This window comes from Oncorhynchus mykiss, chromosome 11 (assembly GCF_057628025.1).
Source record: "Oncorhynchus mykiss isolate SJ-2025 chromosome 11, ASM5762802v1, whole genome shotgun sequence".
NCBI lineage: Eukaryota > Metazoa > Chordata > Actinopteri > Salmoniformes > Salmonidae > Oncorhynchus > Oncorhynchus mykiss.
In genome coordinates, this window is record NC_143032.1 from 88299056 (window position 1) to 88321357 (window position 22302).

Here is a 22302-nt window from a genome sequence, read left to right on the forward strand (position 1 = left end):
TATTGCCATACCTCCCTTATCTTACCTCATTTGCACACACTGTATATAGACTTTTTATACTGTATCATTGACTGTATGTTTGTTTATTCCATGTGTAACTCTGTGTTGTTTGTGTCGCACTGCTTTGCTTTATCTTGGCCAGGTCGCAGTTGTAAATGAGAACTTGTTCTCAACTAGCCTACCTGGTTAAATAAAGGTGAAATAAAAATAAAGAAGATGTGAAGGAGAGAGACTTTGTATTCAATTAATTGTCTCCTCCTCACGCATCGACTCGCTGTCTAACTGTCTTTGTCTTCCTGTCTGTTTCAATACCATATTGCCGTCTGTTTCAATACTGTCTTACTGTCTGACTGCCTGTTTCCGTCCTGTATTGCTGTGTGTTTCAGTCCTGTCTTACAATCTGTTTCAGTTCTGTCTTGCTGAGTATTTCAGTCATGTCTTGCCGAGTGTTTCAGTCCTGTCTTGCAGAGTGTTTCAGTCCTGTCTTGCCGAGTGTTTCAGTCCTGTCTTGCCGAGTGTTTCAGTCCTGTCTTGCCGAGTGTTTCAGTCCTGTCTTGCCGAGTGTTTCAGTCCTGTCTTGCCGAGTGTTTCAGTCCTGTCTTGCCGAGTGTTTCAGTCCTGTCTTGCCGAGTGTTTCAGTCTTGTCTTGCCGAGTGTTTCAGTCCTGTCTTGCCATCTGTTTTCGATCCTGTCTTGCTGTTTGTTTCAGGTGAATGAGATCTACCACGATGAGTCTCTAGGAGTCCATATTAATGTGGTGTTGGTGAGGATGATCATGCTGGGCTATGCTAAGGTAGGCTTTAAAGATACCGCTTCGATAAAGCTCTAAATAGGATACCACTTAGAATAGTATTCTATCCACAATTATTCTATCCAGTACAGTGAGTACATACAGTTACAGCCAGTGGTGTGTATTCATGGATGCCAAGGGAAGCCAGGCTTCCACAAAAAAAATGTGTTTCATAGTTGTCCTTCAATTCGGAAAAGGCTGAAAGTATCTTACTGGAGAAAGCATCCGAGCTAGCGAAACAGCGCCCCTCTGTCTCAGTATGTGTTGGCCATCTATCTGATGCTATCTGGTCAAAAAGAGTATGACATTGTTGCTGCCCGTGGCATTGAATACAAGAGAAACCAGCGAGCATTTGGCCTTCCTTGACAACATATTAATATTAGTCAATCAGCATTGAGCTAAACTGAGTGAGCTTAATTTATCAAAACAAATGTGTCAAGGAAGCCAGTTTGGATTTGGCTTCACTCAATCACAAGCCAAATGTAATTTACCAAAAAAATTTTAATTGTTGCATCTCGTTGTGTCATTGGTCTCCAATAGATAGTTAACTAGCTAAAATGGTCCCTTTCCTAAATTACCCATAGATGGAGATAGGGATTTGTGGTTTTACTTAATTCTCCGTACTCGCCAATGATTTTAATGACAATTCTGATCCAACCATAAATTCATGCATTGTGCCCCTGGTCTGAGAGGATGGAAGTTCAAAATGTTGCTTGATGTAATAGGCTAATGTTAACTAGCTGGCCTGGGGCACCGTTGCCCCAAGGAAATTAGCCTAGCGAGCAAGCAGTTTAGTCAAGTAGCCTAGGACAACAAAAACTAGAAGTGTGTACTGTATGACAGAGTCATGAAAGAGAGGGGGGCGGTATTTCTGGGTGAGTCAATATGCTTTGTGGACTTCAATGGACAGATGTTGCTATCCAGTTTTGTGATGAACCAAAGGTGTGGTTTAATTTATTCTGCCATTTATTGTCTCTGCCTTTAGGCCTATATATCACGGTGTCAAGGCATATAAATTAACAGGTTATAGAGAAAACACAATTATCACAACACACATGTTGTAATATGTCTTTTTAGGGGGGTCTTGGCTTCCCCAGTGATTTTACCCATGCACCACTACTGGTTACAGCATGTGTTTGTGATTCTTGAGGGAATTGAACCCATGACCTTGGTGTTGCTAACACCATGCTATCAGGTTCTAACAGTTTGTCTGTCCTGTCAGTCCATCAGCCTGATAGAACGAGGGAACCCGTCCAGGAGTCTGGAGAACGTGTGTCGCTGGGCGTTCGTTCAGCAGAAGGCAGACCATGACCATTCTGAGCACCATGATCACGCCATCTTCCTGACCAGACAGGGCTTTGGACCCACAGGCATGCAGGGTAAGACCACGACCCCTGATCCCTAACTCTGACCCTAACCCGTACCTCTAACCCCCTGGAATGTAGGTTTGGTCCAGGATTACCCCATGTGTACTGCTTCCTCCTCCTGTCAGTCTTACTGACTTCATTCCAGCTCCCTACCGGGCCTGCAGTTTTCTGAAAACGTTAGGTCACATAGTGTTTGAAGAAGCCCTCCTAATGTTACTCTTAGTACTATTTGTTGAAGCAGCCAGTTGCACTATTTGATGTTAAACTCTATTTGCTAGTTGTTGAATGTGCCCAACAGAGGTGTTAGCTAGTCAACCTGGTGATCACAGTTGTATTTGATTTTAGACATGCTGGATTCATTTGTTATACCAGAGTTGCTCTGAAGAACAGTCTGTTGTATCTTCCACCAACATTTATAGTTTCAGGCTCTCATTTTTCATACCAAGTTATCCATTTATTTTGTATTTATTTGTTTGCACCAAATATTATAACAGTACATGACCAAGATGTTCAAACGTTCATAGATGACCAGCACGGTCAGATTGTAATAATCACAGTGGTTGTAGAGGGTGCAACAGGTCCGCCCCTCAGGAGTAAATGTCAGCTGGCTTTTCATAGCCGATCATTCAGAGTTAGAGACAGCAGGTGTGGTAGAGAGAGTCCAAAACAGCAGGTCCGGGACAAGGTAGCACGTCCGGTGAACAGGTTCCATAGCCACAGGCAGAACAGTTGAAATTGGCGCAGTAGCATGACCAGGTGGACTGGGGACACCAGGTAGTCCTGAGGCATGGTCCTAGGGCTCAGGTCCTCTGAGAGAAAGAGAGATAAAGAGAGAAAAAGAGAAAATTAGCATACTTAAATTCACACAGGACACCGGATAAGACAGGATACATACTCAGACAGACTGACCCTAGCCACCCGACACATAATCTACTGCAGCATAAATACTGGAGGCTGAGACAGGAGGGGTTTGGAGACACTGTGGCCCCCTCCGATGATACCCCCAAGCAGGGCCAAACAGGCAGTATATAACCCCCCCCACTTTGCCAAAGCACAGCCCTCACACCACTAGAAGAATATCTTCAACCACCAACTTACTACCCTGAGACAAGGCCGAGTATAGCCCACGAATATCTCCCCCACGGAACGAACCCGAGGGGGGCGCCAACCCGGACAGGAAGATCACGTCAGTGACTCAACACACTCAAGTGACACACCCCTCCTAGGGACGGCATGGAAGAGCACCAGTAAAGCCAGTGACTCAGCCCCTGTAATAGGGTTTGAGGCAGAGAGTCCCAGTGGAGAGGGGAACCGGCCAGGCAGAGACAGCAAGGGTGGTTCGTCGCTCCAGTGCCTTTCCATTCACCTTCACACCCCTGGGTCAGACTACACTCAATCATAGGTAGGAGCAAGCCCATGTAATGCTTTGTAGGTTAGCAGTAAAACCTTGAAATCAGCCCTTGCCTTGACAGGAAGCCAGTGTAGGGAGGCTAGCACAGGAGTAATATGATTTTAAAAAATTACTATTGGGGATCTATAATAAACCCCAGGAAGAGTAGCTGCTGCCTTGGCAGGAACTAATGGGGATCTATAATAAACCCCAGGAAGAGTAGTTCCTGACAAGGCAGCAGCTAATGGGGATCCATAATAAACCCCATGAAGAGCAGCTGCTGCCTTGGCAGAAACTAATGGGGATCTATAATAAACCCCAGGAAGAGTAGCTGCTGCCTTGGCAGGAACTAATGGGGCTCTATAATAAACCCTAGGAAGAGTAGCTGCTGCCTTGGCAGGAACTAATGGGGATCCATAATAAACCCCAGGAAGAGTAGCTGCTGCCTTAGCAGGAACTAATGGAGATCCATAATAAACCCCAGGAAGAGTAGCTGCTGCCTTAGCAGGAACTAATGGAGATCCATAATAAACCCCAGGAAGAGTAGCTGCTGCCTTAGCAGGAACTAATGGGGATCCATAATAAACCCCAGGAAGAGTAGCTGCTGCCTTGGCAGGAACTAATGGAGATCCATAATAAACCCCAGGAAGAGTAGCTGCTGCCTTGACAGGAACTAATGGAGATCCATAATAAACCCCAGGAAGAGTAGCTGCTGCCTTGGCAGGAACTAATGGAGATCCATAATAAACCCCAGGAAGAGTAGCTGCTGCCTTGGCAGGAACTAATGGAGATCCATAATAAACCCCAGGAAGAGTAGCTGCTGCCTTGACAGGAACTAATGGAGATCCATAATAAACCCCAGGAAGAGTAGCTGCTGCCTTGGCAGGAACTAATGGAGATCCATAATAAACCCCAGGAAGAGTAGCTGCTGCCTTGGCAGGAACTAATGGGGATCCATAATAAACCCCAGGAAGAGTAGCTGCTGCCTTGGCAGGAACTAATTGGGATCCATAATAAACCCCAGGAAGAGTAGCTGCTGCCTTGGCAGGAACTAATGGAGATCCATAATAAACCCCAGGAAGAGTAGCTGCTGCCTTGGCAGGAACTAATGGGGATCCATAATAAACCCCAGGAAGAGTAGCTGCTGCCTTGGCAGGAACTAATGGGGATCCATAATAAATACAAATACAAATAACAAAAACTGCTAATTATAAATGTGTAAATGAATTCACCAGCAATCACAAAAATAATCAACTGTATGTTTTGTTTACATGTGCGTGTGGATGTGAGTGTGTGAGAGTTATATGGGGGAGATTACTGAGTAGTCAGGCTGACCTCCAGTCTTTGCTTGAAGTTATTGAGGGATAATGATGTTTGGTAATGTGAAGATAATAATTTCAGAGTATGGTAGCTCTATATCTAATAGAGAAATGACTATATGAGGTGCAGCAGTATGGAGGGTGATGGTTATCGCAGTGTCTTTTGTTGTGTAGATGTATTTCAGAATTAACCTGGAAGAATCCATTGAAGGGTAAACTGTCTGGGAGGTATGAGTATTTGTAGATGAAAGGGCATAATTGGAGTACATTAATGTCATAAATAGACAATATAATTAGTTTCTTAAACAAACTTGCAGATGGAACCGGGTAATTTGAGGTGGCTAGTCTTGCAATTGTATATTGTATGATGAGTAATTTGTGTAGGTAGGAGGTATATGTACTTTTTTAAAAACATTTTAAGATAAATTGTTTATCTGGAACCATTCAGAAACTGTGGCTATGCCTGAGTTGGCTACATTAATTAGTGAGTCAAGATTCTTGTGTGATAAAATCTAATTGGTATCATCAGCAAAGAGAGAAGGGGAAGTACGGTAGAAGACCCAGCAGCGAGGTCATTGATATAGATTACGAATAACAAAGGTCCAATTATCGAACCCTTTGGCACGCCACAGGATATCTTGGCTCTGGTAGATGCACATCAGTTTGCATAAACAAATTGTTCCCTACCATAAAGATAACTACACTGCTCAAAAAAATAAAGGGAACACTAAAATAACACATCCTAGATCTGAATGAATGAAATATTCTTATTAAATACTTTTTTCTTTACATAGTTGAATGTGCTGACAACAAAATCACACAAAAATTATCAATGGAAATCAAATTTATCAACCCATGGAGATCTGGATGTGGAGTCACACTCAAAATTAAAGTGGAAAACTACACTACAGGCTGATCCAACTTTGATGTAATGTCCTTAAAACAAGTCAAAATGAGGCTCAGTAGTGTGTGTGGCCTCCACGTGCCTGTATGACCTCCCTACAACGCCTGGGCATGCTCCTGGTCAGTCTGTGATGCAACTGTTGGTGGATGGAGCGAGACATGATGTCCCAGATGTGCTCAATTGGATTCAGGTCTGGGGAACGGGCAGGCCAGTCCATAGCATCAATGCCTTCCTCTTGCAGGAACTGCTGACACACTCCAGCCACATGAGGTCTAGCATTGTCTTGCATTAGGAGGAACCCAGGGCCAACCGCACCAGCATACGGTCTCACAAGGGGTCTGAGGATCTCATCTCAGTACCTAATGGCAGTCAGGCTACCTCTGGCGAGCAATATATATTTACATTTCAAATTCTTCAAAGTAGCCACCCTTTGCCTTGATGACAGCTTTGCACACTCTTGGCATTCCCTCAACCAGCTTAATGAGGAATGCTTTTCCAACAGTCTTGAAGGAGTTCCCACATATGCTGAGCACTTGTTGGCTTCTTTTCCTTCACTCTGTGGTCCAACTCACCCCAACCCATCTCAATTGGGTTGAGGTCGGGTGATTCGGGAGGCCAGGTCTTCTGATGAAGTACTCACTCTCCTTCTTAGTAAAATAGCCCTTACACAGCCTGGAGGTGTGTTGGGTCATTGTTCTGTTGAAAAACAAATAATAGTCCCACTAAGTGCATACCAGATGCGATGGCATATCGCTGCAGAATGCTGTTGTAGCCATGCTGGTTAAAGTGTGCCTTGAATTCTAATTCAATCACCGACAGTGTCATCAGCAAAGCACACCCACACCATCACACCTCCTCCATGCTTTACAGTGGGAACCACACATGCAGAGATCATCCGTTCACCCACACACGTATTATAAAGACACGGAGGTTGGAACCAAAAAATCTCCAAATTGGACTCCAGACCAAAGGACACATTTCCACCGGTCAAATGTCCATTACTCATGTTTCTTGGCCCAAGCAAGTCTCTTCTTATTATTGGTGTCCTTTAGTAGTGGTTTCTTTGCAGCAATTCAACCATGAAGGCCTGATTCACAAAGTCTCCTCTGAACAGTTGACGTTGAGATGTGTCGGTTACTTGAACTGATTCAATTTCTGAGGCTGGCAACTCTAATGAGCTTATCCTCTGCAGCTTCCTTTTGTAACGGTTTTCTTCGTGAGAAGGAGAGTCGGACCAAAATGCAGCGTGTAGATTGCGATCCATGTTTTAATGAACAAACGTAAAACACGAATCAATGCAAACACTACAAAATAAAGAACGTGATGAACGTAACGAAAACCTAAAACAGCCTATCTGGTGAAAAACACATAGACAGGAACAATCACCCACAAACACACAGTGAAACCCAGGCTACCTAAATATGGTTCCCAATCAGAGACAATGACGAACACCTGCCTCTGATTGAGAACCATATCAGGCCGAACATAGAACTAGACAAACTAGACATGTAACATAGAATGCCCACTCAGATCACACCCTGACCAATCAAAACATAGAAAATACAAAGTAAACTATGGTCAGGGCGTGACAGTACCCCCCCCCCCAAGGTGCGGACTCCGGCCGCAAAACCTGAACCTATAGGGGAGGGTCTGGGTGGGCATCTGTCCGCGGTGGCGGCTCTGGCGCTGGACGTGGACCCCACTCCATGACAGTTTTAATCCCCCTCCTAAACGTCCCTAAATAGGTTACCCACCACAATGATAACATGGGACAGAGGGACAGCTCGGGACAGAGGTAACTCGGGACAGATGGGTAGCTCAGCACTGAGAGGAAGCTCAGCACTGAGAAGAAGCTCAGCACTGAGAGGAAGCCCAGGCAGGTAGTAGAAACTACCAGAACCTGGCTGGCTGGCGGTTTCAGCAGATCCTGGTCGACTAGCAGATCTGGAAGAATCTGGTCGACTGGCGGATCTGGGAGAATCTGGTCGACTGGCGGATCTGGGAGAATCTGGTCGACTGGCGGATCTGGGAGAATCTGGTCGACTGGCGGATCTGGGAGAATCTGGTCGACTGGCGGATCTGGGAGAATCTGGTCGACTGGCGGATCTGGGAGAATCTGGTCGACTGGCAGATCTGGGAGAATCTGGTCGACTGGCAGATCTGGGAGAATCTGGACGACTGGCAGATCTGAGAGAGTCTGGTCGACTGGCAGATCTGGAAGAGTCTGGTCGACTGGCAGATCTGGAAGAGTCTGGTCGACTGGCAGATCTGGAAGAGTCTGGTCGACTGGCAGATCTGGAAGAGTCTGGTCGACTGGCAGATCTGGAAGAGTCTGGTCGACTGGCAGATCTGGAAGAGTCTGGACGACTGGCAGATCTGGAAGAGTCTGGACGACTGGCAGATCTGGAAGAGTCTGGTCAACTGGCAGATCTGGAAGAGTCTGGTCGACTGGCAGATCTGGAAGAGTCTGGTCGACTGGCAGATCTGGAAGAGTCTGGTCGACTGGCAGATCTGGAAGAGTCTGGACGACTGGCAGCTCTGGCTGCTCCATGCTGACTGGCTGCTCCATGATGACTGGCAGCTCTGGCTGCTCCATGCTGACTGGCTGCTCCATGCTGACTGGCAGCTCTGGCTGCTCCATGCTGACTGGCTGCTCCATGCTGACTGGCAGCTCTGGCTGCTCCATGCTGACTGGCTGCTCTGGCTGCTCCATGCTGACTGGCTGCTCCATGCTGACTGGCGGCCCTGGCTGCTCCATGCTGACTTGCGGCCCTGGCTGCTCCATGCTGACTGGCTGCTCCATGCTGACTGGCAGCTCTGGCTGCTCCATGCTGACTGGCTGCTCCATGCTGACTGGCTGCTCCATGCTGACTGGCGGCCCTGGCTGCTCCATGCTGACTGGCGGCCCTGGCTGCTCCATGCTGACTGGCGGCCCTGGCTGCTCCATACTGACTGGCGGCTCTGGCTGCTCCTTGCAGACTGGCAGCTCTGGCGGCTCCTTGCAGACTGGCAGCTCTGGCGGCTCCTTGCAGACTGGCAGCTCTGGCGGCATCCTGCAGACTGGCAGCTCTGGCGGCTCCTTGCAGACTGGCAGCTCCTTGCAGACTGGCAGCTCTATGCAGACTGGCAGCTCCTTGCAGACTGGCAGCTCCTTGCAGACTGGCAGCTCTATGCTAACTGGCAGCTCTATGCTAACTGGCAGCTCTATGCTAACTGGCAGCTCTATGCTAACTGGCAGCTCTTTGCAAACTGGCAGTTCTGAACAGGCGGGAGACTCCGGCAGCGCTGTAGAGAAGGAAGGCTCTAACAGCGCTAAACAGGCGGGAGACTCCGACAGCGCTGGAGAGGTGGAGGGCTCCGACAGCGCTGGACAGGCGAGGCGCACTGTAGGCCTGATGCGTGGTGCTGGCACTGGTGGTACTGGGCCGAGGACACGCACAGGAAGCCTGGTGCGGGGAGCTGCTACCGGAGGGCTGGGGTGTGGAGGTGGTACTGGAAAAACCGGACCGTGCAGGCGCACTGGAGCTCTTGAGCACCGAGCCTGCCCAACCTTCCCTGGTTGAATGCTCACGGTCGCCCTGCCAGTGCAGCGAGGTGGAATAGCCCGCACTGGACTATGCAGGCGAACCGGAGACACCGAGCGCAAGGCTGGTGCCATGTAAACCGGCCCAAGGAGACGCACTGGGGACCAGCTGCGTAGAGCCGGCTTCATGGCATTAGGCTCGACGCTCAATCTAGCCCGGCAGACACGCGGAGCTGGAATATACCGCACCGGGCTATGCACCCGCACTGGAGACACCGTGCGCACCACTGCATAACACGGTGCCTGTCCGGTCTCTCTAGCCCCCCGGTAAGCACAGGGAGTCTGCCCAGGTCTCCTACCTGGCATAGCCATACTCCCTGTTAGCCCCCCCCCAAGAAATTTTTGGGGCTGCCTCTCAAGCTTCCATCCGCGTCGCCGAGCTGCCTTCTCATACCAGCGCCTCTCTGCTTTCACCGCCTCCATTCTACGGTAACCTTCCTCGCACTGCTCCAGCGAATCCCAGGCGGGCTCCGGCACTCTCCCTGGGTCGACCGCCCACCTGTCTATCTCCTCCCAAGAAGTATAGTCCATACTGTACTCCACTTTGGGCTGTTCTTGCCTGTTGACACGCTGCTTGGTCCCTTTGTGGTGGGTGATTCTGTAACGGTTTTCTTCGTGAGAAGGAGAGTCGGACCAAAATGCAGCGTGTAGATTGCGATCCATGTTTTAATGAACAAACGTAAAACACGAATCAATGCAAACACTACAAAATAAAGAACGTGATGAACGTAACGAAAACCTAAAACAGCCTATCTGGTGAAAAACACATAGACAGGAACAATCACCCACAAACACACAGTGAAACCCAGGCTACCTAAATATGGTTCCCAATCAGAGACAATGACGAACACCTGCCTCTGATTGAGAACCATATCAGGCCGAACATAGAACTAGACAAACTAGACATGTAACATAGAATGCCCACTCAGATCACACCCTGACCAATCAAAACATAGAAAATACAAAGTAAACTATGGTCAGGGCGTGACACCTTTCCTGTGGCGGTCCTCATGAGAGCCAGTTTCATCTTAGCGCTTGATGGTTTTTGCGACTGCACTTGAAGAAACTTTCAAAGTTCTTGAAATGTTCCGTATTGACTAACCTTCATGTCTTAAAGTAATGATGGACTGTCATTTCTCTTTGCTTATTTGAGCTGTTCTTGCCATAATATGGGCTTGGTCTTTTACCAGATTGGGCTATCCTCTGTATACCACCCCTACCTTAACACAACTAATTGGCTCAAACACATTAAGAGGAAATGAAATCCCACACACACTTAACATTTAAGAAGGCACATCTGTTAATTGAAACCTGTCATCAAGGCAAAGGGTGGCAATTTGAAGAATATAAAATATATTTTGATTTGTTTAACACTTTTTTTGCCTACTACATGATTCCATGTGTGTTATTTCATAGTTTTGATGTCTTTATTATAATTCTACTATGTAAAAAGGAAAGAAAACCACTTCAATGAGTAGGTGATCTAAAACTTTTGACCGTTACTGTGTGTGTATATAAAATCAGCAAAAACGGAAACGTCCCTTTTTCAGGACCCTGTCTTTCAAAGATAATTCTGTAGTGAAAACAATACAGAAACTCGTGCAAAACGCACGGAGGAACAAACTCAGTTCCGAAACTTACATACACGTGCGTAATAGCGAAAACAATAAACATCAAAGATAATCGAGCGCAAATACACACTTACTCCTGCACGAATTAAGGCAGGTAACAGGTGCCCTATATACACACAAATAAATTAATGCAAATGAAACCAGGTGTGAAAAGGAACACAGACAAAACAACCAGAAAGGGAAAAAGGGATCGGTGGCGGCTAGTAAACCGGCAACGCCGAGCGCTGAGCACCGCCTGAACAGGGAGAGGAGTTACCTTTGTCGTGACAACATGTCTGTGGAACTTGTTCAGTTTATGTCTCAGTTGTTGAATATTGTTATGTTCATATAAATATTTACACATGTTAAGTTTGCTGAAAATAAACGCAGTTAACAGTGAGAGGACGTTCCTTTTTTTGCTGGGTTTATATACACTACCATTCAAACGTTTGGGGTCACTTAGTCCTTTAAAAAAACAAAAAACAAAACACTTTTTTTGTCTATTAAAATAACATCAAATTAATCAAAAATAGTGTAGACATGTTCCAAGGGCACGTTGTGTTAGATAATCCAAGTTTAGCATTTTAAAAGGCTAATTGATCATTAGAAAACCCTTTTGCGGCCTCCCGGGTGGTTAAGGGCGCTGTACTGCAGCGCCAGCTGTGCCACCAGAGACTCTGGGTTCACGCCCAGGCTCTGTCGTAACCGGCCGCGTCCTTGGGGCGACGCACAATTGGCCTAGTTTCGTCCGGGTTAGGGAGGGGTTGGCCGGTAGGGATATCCTTGTCTCATCGCTCACCTGTAGTGAGCGATGTGGCAGGCCAGGCGCAGTGCACGCTAACCAAGGTTGCCAGGTGCACGGTGTTTCCTCTGACACATTGGTGTGGCTGGCTTCTGGGTTGGATGCGCGCTGTGTTAAGAAGCAGTGCTGCTTGGTTGGGTTGTGTATCGGAGGACGCATGACTTTCAACCTTCGTCTCTCCCGAGCCCGTACGGAAGTTGTAGTGATGAGACAAGATAGTAGCTACTAAAACAATTGGATACCACGAAATTGGGGTAAAACTAAAATAAATAAAAAACTTTTGTAATTATGTTAGCACAGCTGAAAACTGTTGTCCTGATTAAAGTAGACGAGTTGAGTATCTGGAGCGTCGGCATTCGTGGGTTCGATTACAGGCTCAAAATGTCCAGAAACTAGTTTCTTCTGAAACTTTTCAGTCTATTTTTGTTCTGAAAAATGAAGGCTATTCCTAGCGAGAAATTGCCAATAAACTGAAGATCTCGTACAACACTGTCTACTACTCCCTTCACAGAACAGCGCAAACTGGCCCTAACCAGAATATAAAGGACTGGGAGGCCCCGGTGCACAACTGAGCAAGAGGACAAGTACATTAGAGTGTCTAGTTTGAGAAACAGATGCCTCACAAGTCCTCAACTGGCAGCTTCATCAAATAGTACCTGCAAATCCCCAGTCTCAACGTCAACAGTGAAGAGGCGACTCAAGGATGCTGGCCTTCTAGGCAGAGTTCCTCTCTCCAGTGTCTGTGTTCTTTTGCCCATCTTAATCTTTTCTTTTTATTGACCAGTCTGAGATATGGCTTTTTCTTTGCAACTACTGTTATTGCAAATTAAACATCACAAATCACCAAGAAAAACAGTTACATTCCTCCACAAATATGTCCCCAATCAATACTTTAAATTGCCCGAACGGCACCAGAGAGAAATGACAAAAGGATAGAGAGCGGTAATGGGCAGTCCATCATGGGACTACCATCATGGGACTTTTATTCAATGTTTTATTCTGTGTTTCAGCATTCAACCCACATAATGCGTAGTGCATTTATTGCTTAAATTTTTTTTGAAAACCGGGATTATTTTTTAATAATGATACTGAAGCGACCTCAAAAAACACTATTCGCGCAGCACTAGTACGCACCATTGTCTCTCTTTCGCTCATCTCTCTTTCACCATATCTACCTCAATGTAGAATGATTTCTCTCCTCTCTCTTTCACCATATCTACCTCAATGTAGAATGATTTCTCTCCTCTCTCTTTCACCATATCTACCTCACTGTAGAATGATTTCTCTCTTCTCCAGGCTACGCCCCCGTAACAGGCATGTGCCATACAGTCCGGAGCTGCACGCTGAACCATGAGGATGGATTCTCCTCTGCCTTCGTTGTCGCCCACGAGACCGGACATGTGTAAATTCTGATTATCTGTGTGTGTGTGTGTTTACACGGGAGCGGTTCAAGGTTCCATAGTGTGGGAATAGAATGTTTCCCATAATCTATTCAGTGGTTTTGTGTTCAGTTGGCTCCTCTGTGATCTGACGTTAGCATCAACCACCTTTCAGAGACAGGCCCATCTGTTCTACAGCCTCTCCTCCTTATGATATTACATCATGTCCTGCCTCCTCCCGAATTACGTCAATCTGACATAACATCCATAGAGCGGCAGGCCATGGAGCGGCAGGCCGTAGAGCGGCAGGCCGTAGAGCGGCAGGCCATAGGGACACCAGAGGAGCTGGAGAGGTAGTGGGGAGCTGGAGAGGTAGTGGGGACACCAGAGGAGCTGGAGAGGTAGTGGGGAGCTGGAGAGGTAGTGGCGAACCCAGAGGAGCTGGAGAGGTAGTGGGGAGCTGGAGAGGTAGTGGGGAACCCAGAGGTGCTGGAGAGGTAGTGGGGAGCTGGAGAGGTAGTGGGGAACCCAGAGGAGCTGGACAGGTAACATATTCTCTAAGTCAAATTAAATCTTATTAGGAATCAACGTCCATGACAACGTCCCTAACTCTCTCTCTCTCTTTCTCTTTCTTGTGTGTGTAAAGGCTGGGTATGGAGCATGATGGTCAGGGTAATCGTTGTGGGGACGAGACAGCCATGGGGAGTGTGATGGCTCCACTGGTTCAAGCTGCCTTCCACCGATACCACTGGTCCATGTGTAGTGGACAGGAGCTCAAGAGATATATACAGTAGGTTACCTTCTATTAACCTACTTTTACAAGTATTGTTACTTTACTAGTACATTACATTTACTCTACCATTACTAATATTAATACTATCACTAATGCGTGTACTATTACTTTACTATTACTAAAACAATACTATTACTTTACTGTTACTAAAACAAACAACACTACTACTATTACTTTACTGTTACTATAACTGATACTTTTACTATTGATGTTATTATAACTAATACTATTACTATTACTGAAACTAATACTATTACTTTACTGTTACTATAACTGATACTTTTACTATTGCTGTTATTATAACTAATACTATTACTATTACTTTACTGTTACTAAAACTAATACTATTACTTTACTGTTACTAAAACTGATACTTTTACTATTGCTGTTATTATAACTAATACTATTACTATTACTTTACTGTTACTAAAACTAATACTATTACTTTACTGTTACTAGAACTGATACTTTTACTATTGCTGTTATTATAACTAATACTATTACTTTACTGTTACTAAAACTAATATTGTTACTAGTACTTTACTGTTACTAAAACAATACTATTACTATTATTAAAACTATTACTGTACGGGTACTAAAGCTAATCATTTTACTATTACTATGTTACTAGTATTATTTCTTTACTATTACTACAATATTACTATTAATATTACTATTAATAATACAAATAATATTACTTTACTATGACTATTACTAACCATATGTATTTACTACTACTATAAGTATTAGAATTAATATACTACTAAGTGCATTCATCTTAAGTTCAGACAACCACATATCACAGTTGTAGTAAGTTAGATTTTCCTCAAAACAGTTATCAGCAAATTCTGTGCTTGTAGGAAAAGTGCAAGACTACCATGGTACTGTACTCTACTAAGATTTTACAAATGACCACAATACTGTAGTCTTCTGAAAGTTTACAGTACTAACATGGGTATGTACTCTACTGAGACTTTACAGACTACTGTGGTACTGTACCCTGCTGAAAGTTTACAGTACTAACATGGGACTGTACTCTACTGAGACTTACAGTATTGCCATTACAAGTCACCTCACAAGTCCTCAACTGGCAGCTTCATTAAATAGGACCCGCAAATCACCAGTCTCAACGTCAACAGTGAAGAAGCGACTCAAGGATGCTGGCCTTCTAGGCAGAGTTCCTCTGTCCAGTTTGTGTTCTTTTGCCCATCTTATTATTTTATCTTTATTGGCCAGTCTGAGATATGGCTTTTTCTGTGTAACTCTGCCTAGAGTGAAATGCTTACTTCCAAGCCCTTAACCAACAATGCTTTAAGAAGTTTTACTAAAAACAAGGATTAAGTAAAAAATATATAAGTACAAATAAAATTAACAAATAATTAAACATCAGCAGTAAAATAACAATAGCTAGGCCATATACAGGGGGTACCGGTACAGAGTCAATGTTTTGAGAGTCAATAATTGAGGTAATATGTACATGGAGGTAGAGTTAAAGTGACTATGCATAGATAATAAACGGAGAGTAGAAGCAGCGTAAGAGAGGGGTCTGGGTAGCCCTTTGATTAGCTGTTCAGGTGTTATATGGCTTGGGGGTAGAAGCTGTTAAGAAGCCTCTTGGACCTAGACTTGCCGTGCGGTAGCAGAGAGGACAGTCTATGACTAGGGTGGCTGGAGACTTTGGCAATTTTTAGGGCCTTCTGACACCGCCTGGTAGAGTGGTCCTGGATAGCAGGAAGTTTTGCCCCAGTGATGTACTGGGCCATACTCACTACCCTCTGTAGTGCCTTGCGGTCGGAGGCCGAGCAATTGCCATACCAGGCAGTGATGCAACCGGATGCTCTCGATGGTGCAGCTGTAGAACCTTTTTTATGATCTGAGGACCCATGCCAAATCTTTTTAGTCTCTCGAGGGGGAAAATATTTTGTCGTGCCCTCTTCACGACTGTCTTGGTGTGCTTGGACCATGTTAGTTTGTTGGTGATGTGGACACCAAGGAACTTGTAGCTCTCAACCTGCTCCACTACAGCCCCATCGATGAGAATGGGGATGTGCTCGGTCCTCCTTTTCCTGTAGTCCACAATCATCTCCTTTGTCCTGGCACCACACGACCAGGTCTCTGACCTCCTTCCTATAGGCTGTCTTGTCGTTGTCGGTGATCAGGCCTACCACTGTTGTGTCATTGGCAAACTTAATGATGGTGTTGGAGTCGTGTCTGTCCATGCAGTCATGAGTGAACAGGGAGTACAGGAGAGGACTGAGCACATACCTCTGAGGGGCCCCAGTGTTGAGGATCAGCGCGGCGGATGTGTTGTTACCAACGCTTACCACCTGGGGGCGGCCCGTGAGGAAATCCAGGACCCGGTTTCAGAGGGAGGTGTTTTATTCCAGGGTCCTTAACTTAGTGATGAGCTTTGAGGGCACTATTGTGTTGAACGCTGAGCTGTAGTCAATGAATAGCATTCTCACATAGGTGTTCCTTTTGTCCTAGTGGGAAAGGGAGTGTTGAGTGAAATAGAGATTGCATCATATGTGGATCTTTTAGCATCTTTTGCATGGTGTCACCTGATCAATGGCTTTGTCCAATCATGGATACAGTCATTGGTAAAACCTAGCAGTATTACTTATTTATCTGAGAGGGAGGCAGATGTACAGCATTTTGCTAAAAAAACATGATAATTTGTCTCTCTGAAATTAATCCTATTCCAAACAAAGACAAAGAGGGCACGACAAAGCCTATTTCCCCCTCAGGAACTAAAAAGATTTGCATGGGTCCTGAGATCCTCAAAAGGTTCTACAGCTGCAACATCGAGAGCATCCTGACTGGTTGCATCACTGCCTGGTACGGCAACTGCTTTGGCATTCGACTGCAAGGCACTACAGAGGGTAGTGCATACGGCCCAGTACATCACTGGGGCCAAGCTTCCTGCCATCTTGGACCTCTACACCAGGCGGTGTCAGAGGAAGGCCCTAAAAATTATCAAAGACCACAGCCACCCTAGTCATAGACTGTTCTCTCTGCTATCGCATGGCAAGTGGTACCGGAGTGCCAAGTCTAGGACCAAGAGGCTTCTCAACAGTTTTTTACCCCCAAGTCATAAGACTCCTGAATCAAATGTCTACCTGGACTATTTGCATTGTGTGCCCCCCCCCCCCCAACCCCTCTTTTTACGCTGCTGCTACTCTGTTTATCATATATGCATAGTCACTTTAACTATACATTCATGTACATATGTACATACTACCTCAATTGGGCCGACCCACCGGTGCTGTTTTCATTATTTGACCTCACATTTTGCTTACTGTGCATCTTTGTTACCTTGTTCCAACACACATGGTTTCTGTTTCATAGTTGCAACAAAGGCACTCCACAAGTACAATTTATTGAACAGTTGGTTTTTTACATTAAAAGAAAATTATATTCTAATGTTACCTAACACCTTCATGAATGTGTTTAGAGTGTTGCAGTCAGAATGACTGCTTCTTAGCTTGGGGCGGTCCCTCGAGTCACAGCGGTTCAAGTGTTAAACAATAAAAATGAAATTAACAACATTTCTGAAAATGAAATGAAACTCTTCTTGTGTCTCGTAGTTCGTACGACTGTCTCCTGGATGACCCGTTCAAACACGACTGGCCCCAGCTGCCAGAGCTGCCAGGGATCAACTACTCCATGGATGAACAGTGTCGCTTCGACTTCGGAGTCGGATATAAAATCTGCACATCAGTAAGTTTGGTCTCGGACATCGTCTAGTAGAGAGACAGAGATACCCTATAGAGCTGTCTGATACTTCAGACTCCCTTCCGCTCTGATATCCCTTTGAAGAGCAGAGAAATATACCCTCTGTGTTGGAGGGAAATACACGTGACCAAACTGCTTTACAGTTGGCACTATGCATTGGGCCAGGTAGCTTTATCCTGGCATCTGTTAAACCCAGATGAATCCGTCGGACTGCCAGATGGTTAAGCGTGATTCATCACTCCAGAGATCGTGTTTCCACTGCTCCAGAGTCTAATGGCGGTGAGCTTCACATCACTCCAGCCGATGCTTGGCATTGCTCATGGTGATCTTAGGCTTGTGTGCGGCTGCTTGGCAATGGAAACACATTTCATAAAGCTCCTGACGAACAGTTCTTGTGCTGACGTTGCTTCCAGAGGTAGTTTGGAAATCAGTAGTGAGTGTTGCTGAGGACAGACGATTTTTAATCACTAGGTGTTTCATCACTCGGCAGTCCTGCTCTGTGAGCTTGTGTGGTCTAAATAATTCTCTCTGCTATTATTCTGACATTTCACATTCTTAAAATAAAGTGGTAATCCTAACTGACCTAAGACAGGGAATTTTTACGAGGAATAAATGTCAGGAATTGTGAAAAACTAAGTTTAAATGTATTTGGCTAAGGTGTATGTAAACTTCTGACTTCAACTGTACACACACACTATATATACACTTCAACTGTATATAGTGTATGATGGGGTGTCCACATACTGATGTATATAAAGTGTATATTGTGTCTGTTTATCAGGGAAATAGTTTCAGTAAGGAGATTAGAGGTGGGGGATCATGCAGGGGCATAGAAAAATTGTGACGCTAAAAGTTAGAGTAATTAAAAACTATCCAGAACCAATGCTAATAAGATAGATCTGAAGACATTGTATGACATTGTATGACAATATATGCCATTTAGCAGACGCAAAGCGACTTGGTCATGTCCATGGGTGGTCCATGGGTCATCCCTGGAAATAAACATCCAGACAGAGCTCTCTGCTCCATGCCACTCTCTGAACCCAGTTCATTATTTCCTGTTTCGTTGATTTAAGGCTTTAATCAAAATGCAGCTTAAAATGTGTTCTTCATTCCTGAGTCCTGGTGAACAGTGTTTGTTTCTTAACGAGCTCCATAGTGTCTGGCGACTCCAGAGGAATCCGATCTCAATCGTTATTTACTGAGTTCAACTGTTCATTTACTATTTTCTACAGAATTAGCTGTGGGGGCGCTGGTGACCAGCAACATATGAAGATGCGCTCCAAACAATTTCTATTAATACTTGACCATCACCTCCCCCACTGTAACAATGTGCTGGGTTCGTTGTCGGAGTCAGGCGCAGGACACAGGTTTGAGGAAAAACACAAAAGTTTTTACTCAAAACATTAATAGAAAAAAAACGGTATATCTCCAACAAGGAAACATCACGTATCGAGAAAACCCTCCAACACACACGGTAACACAAAACAATCACGGACAAAAGAGAAAGGTAGACGAGAGGTTAAATAAGGAACATAATAAGGGAATAGAAATCAGGTGTGCATAATCAAGACAAAACAAAAGGAAAAAGGAAACATGGATCGGTGATGACTAGAAAGCCGGTGACGTCGACAGCCTAACGCCGCCCGAACAAGGAGAGGAGCCGACCTCAGCCGAAGTCGTGACACCCACGGTGTTAATTTTGTAACATTTAATTTGGAATCGAACCCAATTTACTAATCTGGCTTTTTTTCTGAAAATGTTGGCCTTTTAATCGTAAAATGTCGAAACAACAACGGCCACAAAGGAGCAGGCCTCTGCTGAAGCCTTGGGTTCACCTGACACAGACTCGGATCCCCCCGACCTAGCAATGGTAATGGTGGCTATCATTAAATCTGAACAGACTGTGCTGGCTAAGGGTATACAGAGATGACCAGCTTACAGAGGAATATAGAGTGCAGTGATGTGTCCTATAAGGAGCATTGGTGGCAAATCTGATGGCCAAATGGTAAAGAACATCTAGCCACTCGAGAGCACCCTTACCTGCCGATCTATAAATGATGTCTCCGTAATCTAGCATGGGTAGGATGGTCATCTGAATCAGGGTTAGTTTGGCAGCTGGGGTGAAGGAGGAGCGATTACGATAGAAGAAACCAAGTCTAGATTTAACTTTAGCCTGCAGCTTTGATATGTGCTTAGAGAAGGACAGTGTACCGTCTAGTCATAAGTACTTGTATGTGTTGACTACCTCAAGCTCTAAACCAGAGGTAGTAATCACACCTGTGGGGAGAGGGGCATTATTCTTACCAAACCACATGACCTTTGTTTTGGAAGTGTTCAGAACAAGTTTAAGGGTAGAGAAAGCTTGTTGGACACTAAGAAAGCTTTGTTGTAGAGCATTTAACACAAAATTCGGGGAGGGGCCAGCTGAGTATAAGACTGTATCATCTACATATATATGGATGACAGAGCTTCCTACTTCCTGAGCTATGTTGTTGATGTAAATTGAAAAGAGTGTGGGGCCTTGGATTGAGCCTTGGGGTACTCCCTTGGTGACAGGCAGTGGTTGAGAGAACAGATTTTCTGACTTTACACACTGCACTCTTTGAGAGAGGTAGTTAGCAAACCAGGCCAAAGACCCCTCAGAGACACCAATACTCCTTTGCTGACCCACAAGAATGGAATGGTCTACTGTATCAAAAGCTTTGGCCAAGTCAATAAAAATAGCAGCACAACATTGCTTAGAATCAAGGGCAATGGTGACATCATTGAGGACCTTAAAGGTTGCGGTGACACATCCATAACCTCAGCGGAAACCAGATTGCATACCTGAGAGAATACTATAAACATCAAGAAACCAATCAGTTGACTATTGACACGTTTTTCCAACACTTTTGATTATCAGGGCAAAATAGAAATAGGCCTATAACAATTAGGATCAGCTTGATCTCTCCTTTAAATACAATTTTTTTATGAAGCCCTTCTTACATCAGCTGATATCTCAAAGTGCTGTACAGAAACCCAGCCTAATACCCCAAACAGCAAGCCATACAGGTGTAGAAGCACGGTGGCTAGGAAAAACTCCCTAGAAAGGCCAGAACCTAGGAAGAAAGCTAGAGAGGAAACAGGCTATGGGGGGTGGCCAGTCCTCTTCTGGCTGTGTCGGGTGGAGATTATAACAGAACATGACCAAGCTGTTCAAATGTTCATAGATGACCAGCAGGGTCAAATAATAATAATCGCAGTGGTTGTCGACGGTGCAACAGGTCAGCACCTCAGGAGTAACTGTCAGTTGGCTTTTCATAGCCAATCATTGAGAGTATCTCTACCGCTCCTGCTGTCTCTAGAGAGTTGAAAACAGCATGTCTGGGACAGGTAGCACGTAGCAGCAGCACGGCCAGGTGGCCTGTGGACAGCAAGGAGTCATCAGGCCAGGTAGTCTTGAGGCATGGTCCTAGGTCTCAGGTCCTCTGAGAGAAAGAAAGAAAGAAAGAAAGAGAGCATACTTAAATTCACACAGGAGACCGGATAAGACAGGAGAAATACTCCAGATATAACAGACTGACCCTAGCCCCCGACACATAAACTACTGCAGCATAAATACTGGAGGCTTTAGACAGGAGGGGTCGGGAGACACTGTGGCCCCGTCCGACGATACCCCTGGACAGGGCCAAACAGGCAGGATATAACCCCACCTACTTTGCCAAAGCTCTGCCCCCACACCACTAGAGGGATATCTTCAGCCACCAACTTACCATCCTGAGACAAGGCTGAGTATAGCCCGCAAAGATCTCCGCCACGGCACAACCCAAGGGGGGACGCCAACCCAGACAGGAAAATCACGTCAGTGAATCAACCCACTCAAGTGACGCACCCCTCCTAGGGATGGCATGGAAGAGCACCAGTAAGCCAGTGACTCAGTCCCTGTAATAGGGTTGGAGGCAGAGAATCCCAGTGGAGAGAGGGGAACCAACCAGGCAGAGACAGCAAGGGCGGTTCGTTGCTCCAGTGCCTTTCCATTCACCTTCACACTCCTGGGCCAGACTACACTCAATCATAGGACCTACTGAAGAGATGAGTCTTCAATAAAGACTTAAAAGTTGAGACCGATTCTGCGTCTCTCACATGGGTAGGCAGACCATTCCATAACAATGGAGCTCTATAGGAGAAAGCCCTGCCTCCAGTTGTTTGCTTAGAAATTCTAGGGACAGTTAGGAGGCCTGCATCTTGTGACCGTAGCGTAGGTGTACGTATGTACGGCAGGACCAAATCAGAAAGATAGGTAGAAGCAAGCCCATGTAATGCTTTGTAGGTTAGCAGTAAAACCTTGAAATCAGCCCTTGCCATAACAGGAAGCCAATGTAGAGAGGCTAGCACTGGAGTAATATGATCATTTTTTTTGGTTCTAGTCAAGATTCTAGCAGCCGTGTTTAGCACTAACTGAAGTTTATTCAGTGCTTTATCCGGGTAGCCGGAATGTAGAGCATTGCAGTAGTCTTACCTAGAAGTGACAAAGGCATGGATTCATTTTTCAGCATCATTTTTGGACAGAAAGATTTTTGCAATGTTACGCAGATGGAAAAAAGCTGGGTCCAGAGTAACGCCGAGGTCCTTCACAGTTTTATTTGAG

The 22302-nt window shown here is 45.4% G+C and overlaps 1 protein-coding gene across 5 annotated transcripts in view; it reads left to right on the forward strand.

The window, feature by feature from the left end:
* The window catches only part of adamts3 (ADAM metallopeptidase with thrombospondin type 1 motif, 3), a 178981-nt gene that overhangs the window by 71865 nt on the left and 84814 nt on the right, over nucleotides 1-22302 (forward strand). For all 5 annotated transcript variants that reach the window (XM_036936580.2, XM_036936583.2, XM_036936581.2 and 2 more), the window contains 5 exons: nucleotides 710-793; nucleotides 2013-2169; nucleotides 13062-13167; nucleotides 13791-13934; nucleotides 17525-17657. In XM_036936580.2, coding sequence (XP_036792475.2) covers nucleotides 710-793; nucleotides 2013-2169; nucleotides 13062-13167; nucleotides 13791-13934; nucleotides 17525-17657 — 624 coding nt within the window. The remainder of the gene's footprint in view (nucleotides 1-709; nucleotides 794-2012; nucleotides 2170-13061; nucleotides 13168-13790; nucleotides 13935-17524; nucleotides 17658-22302) is intronic.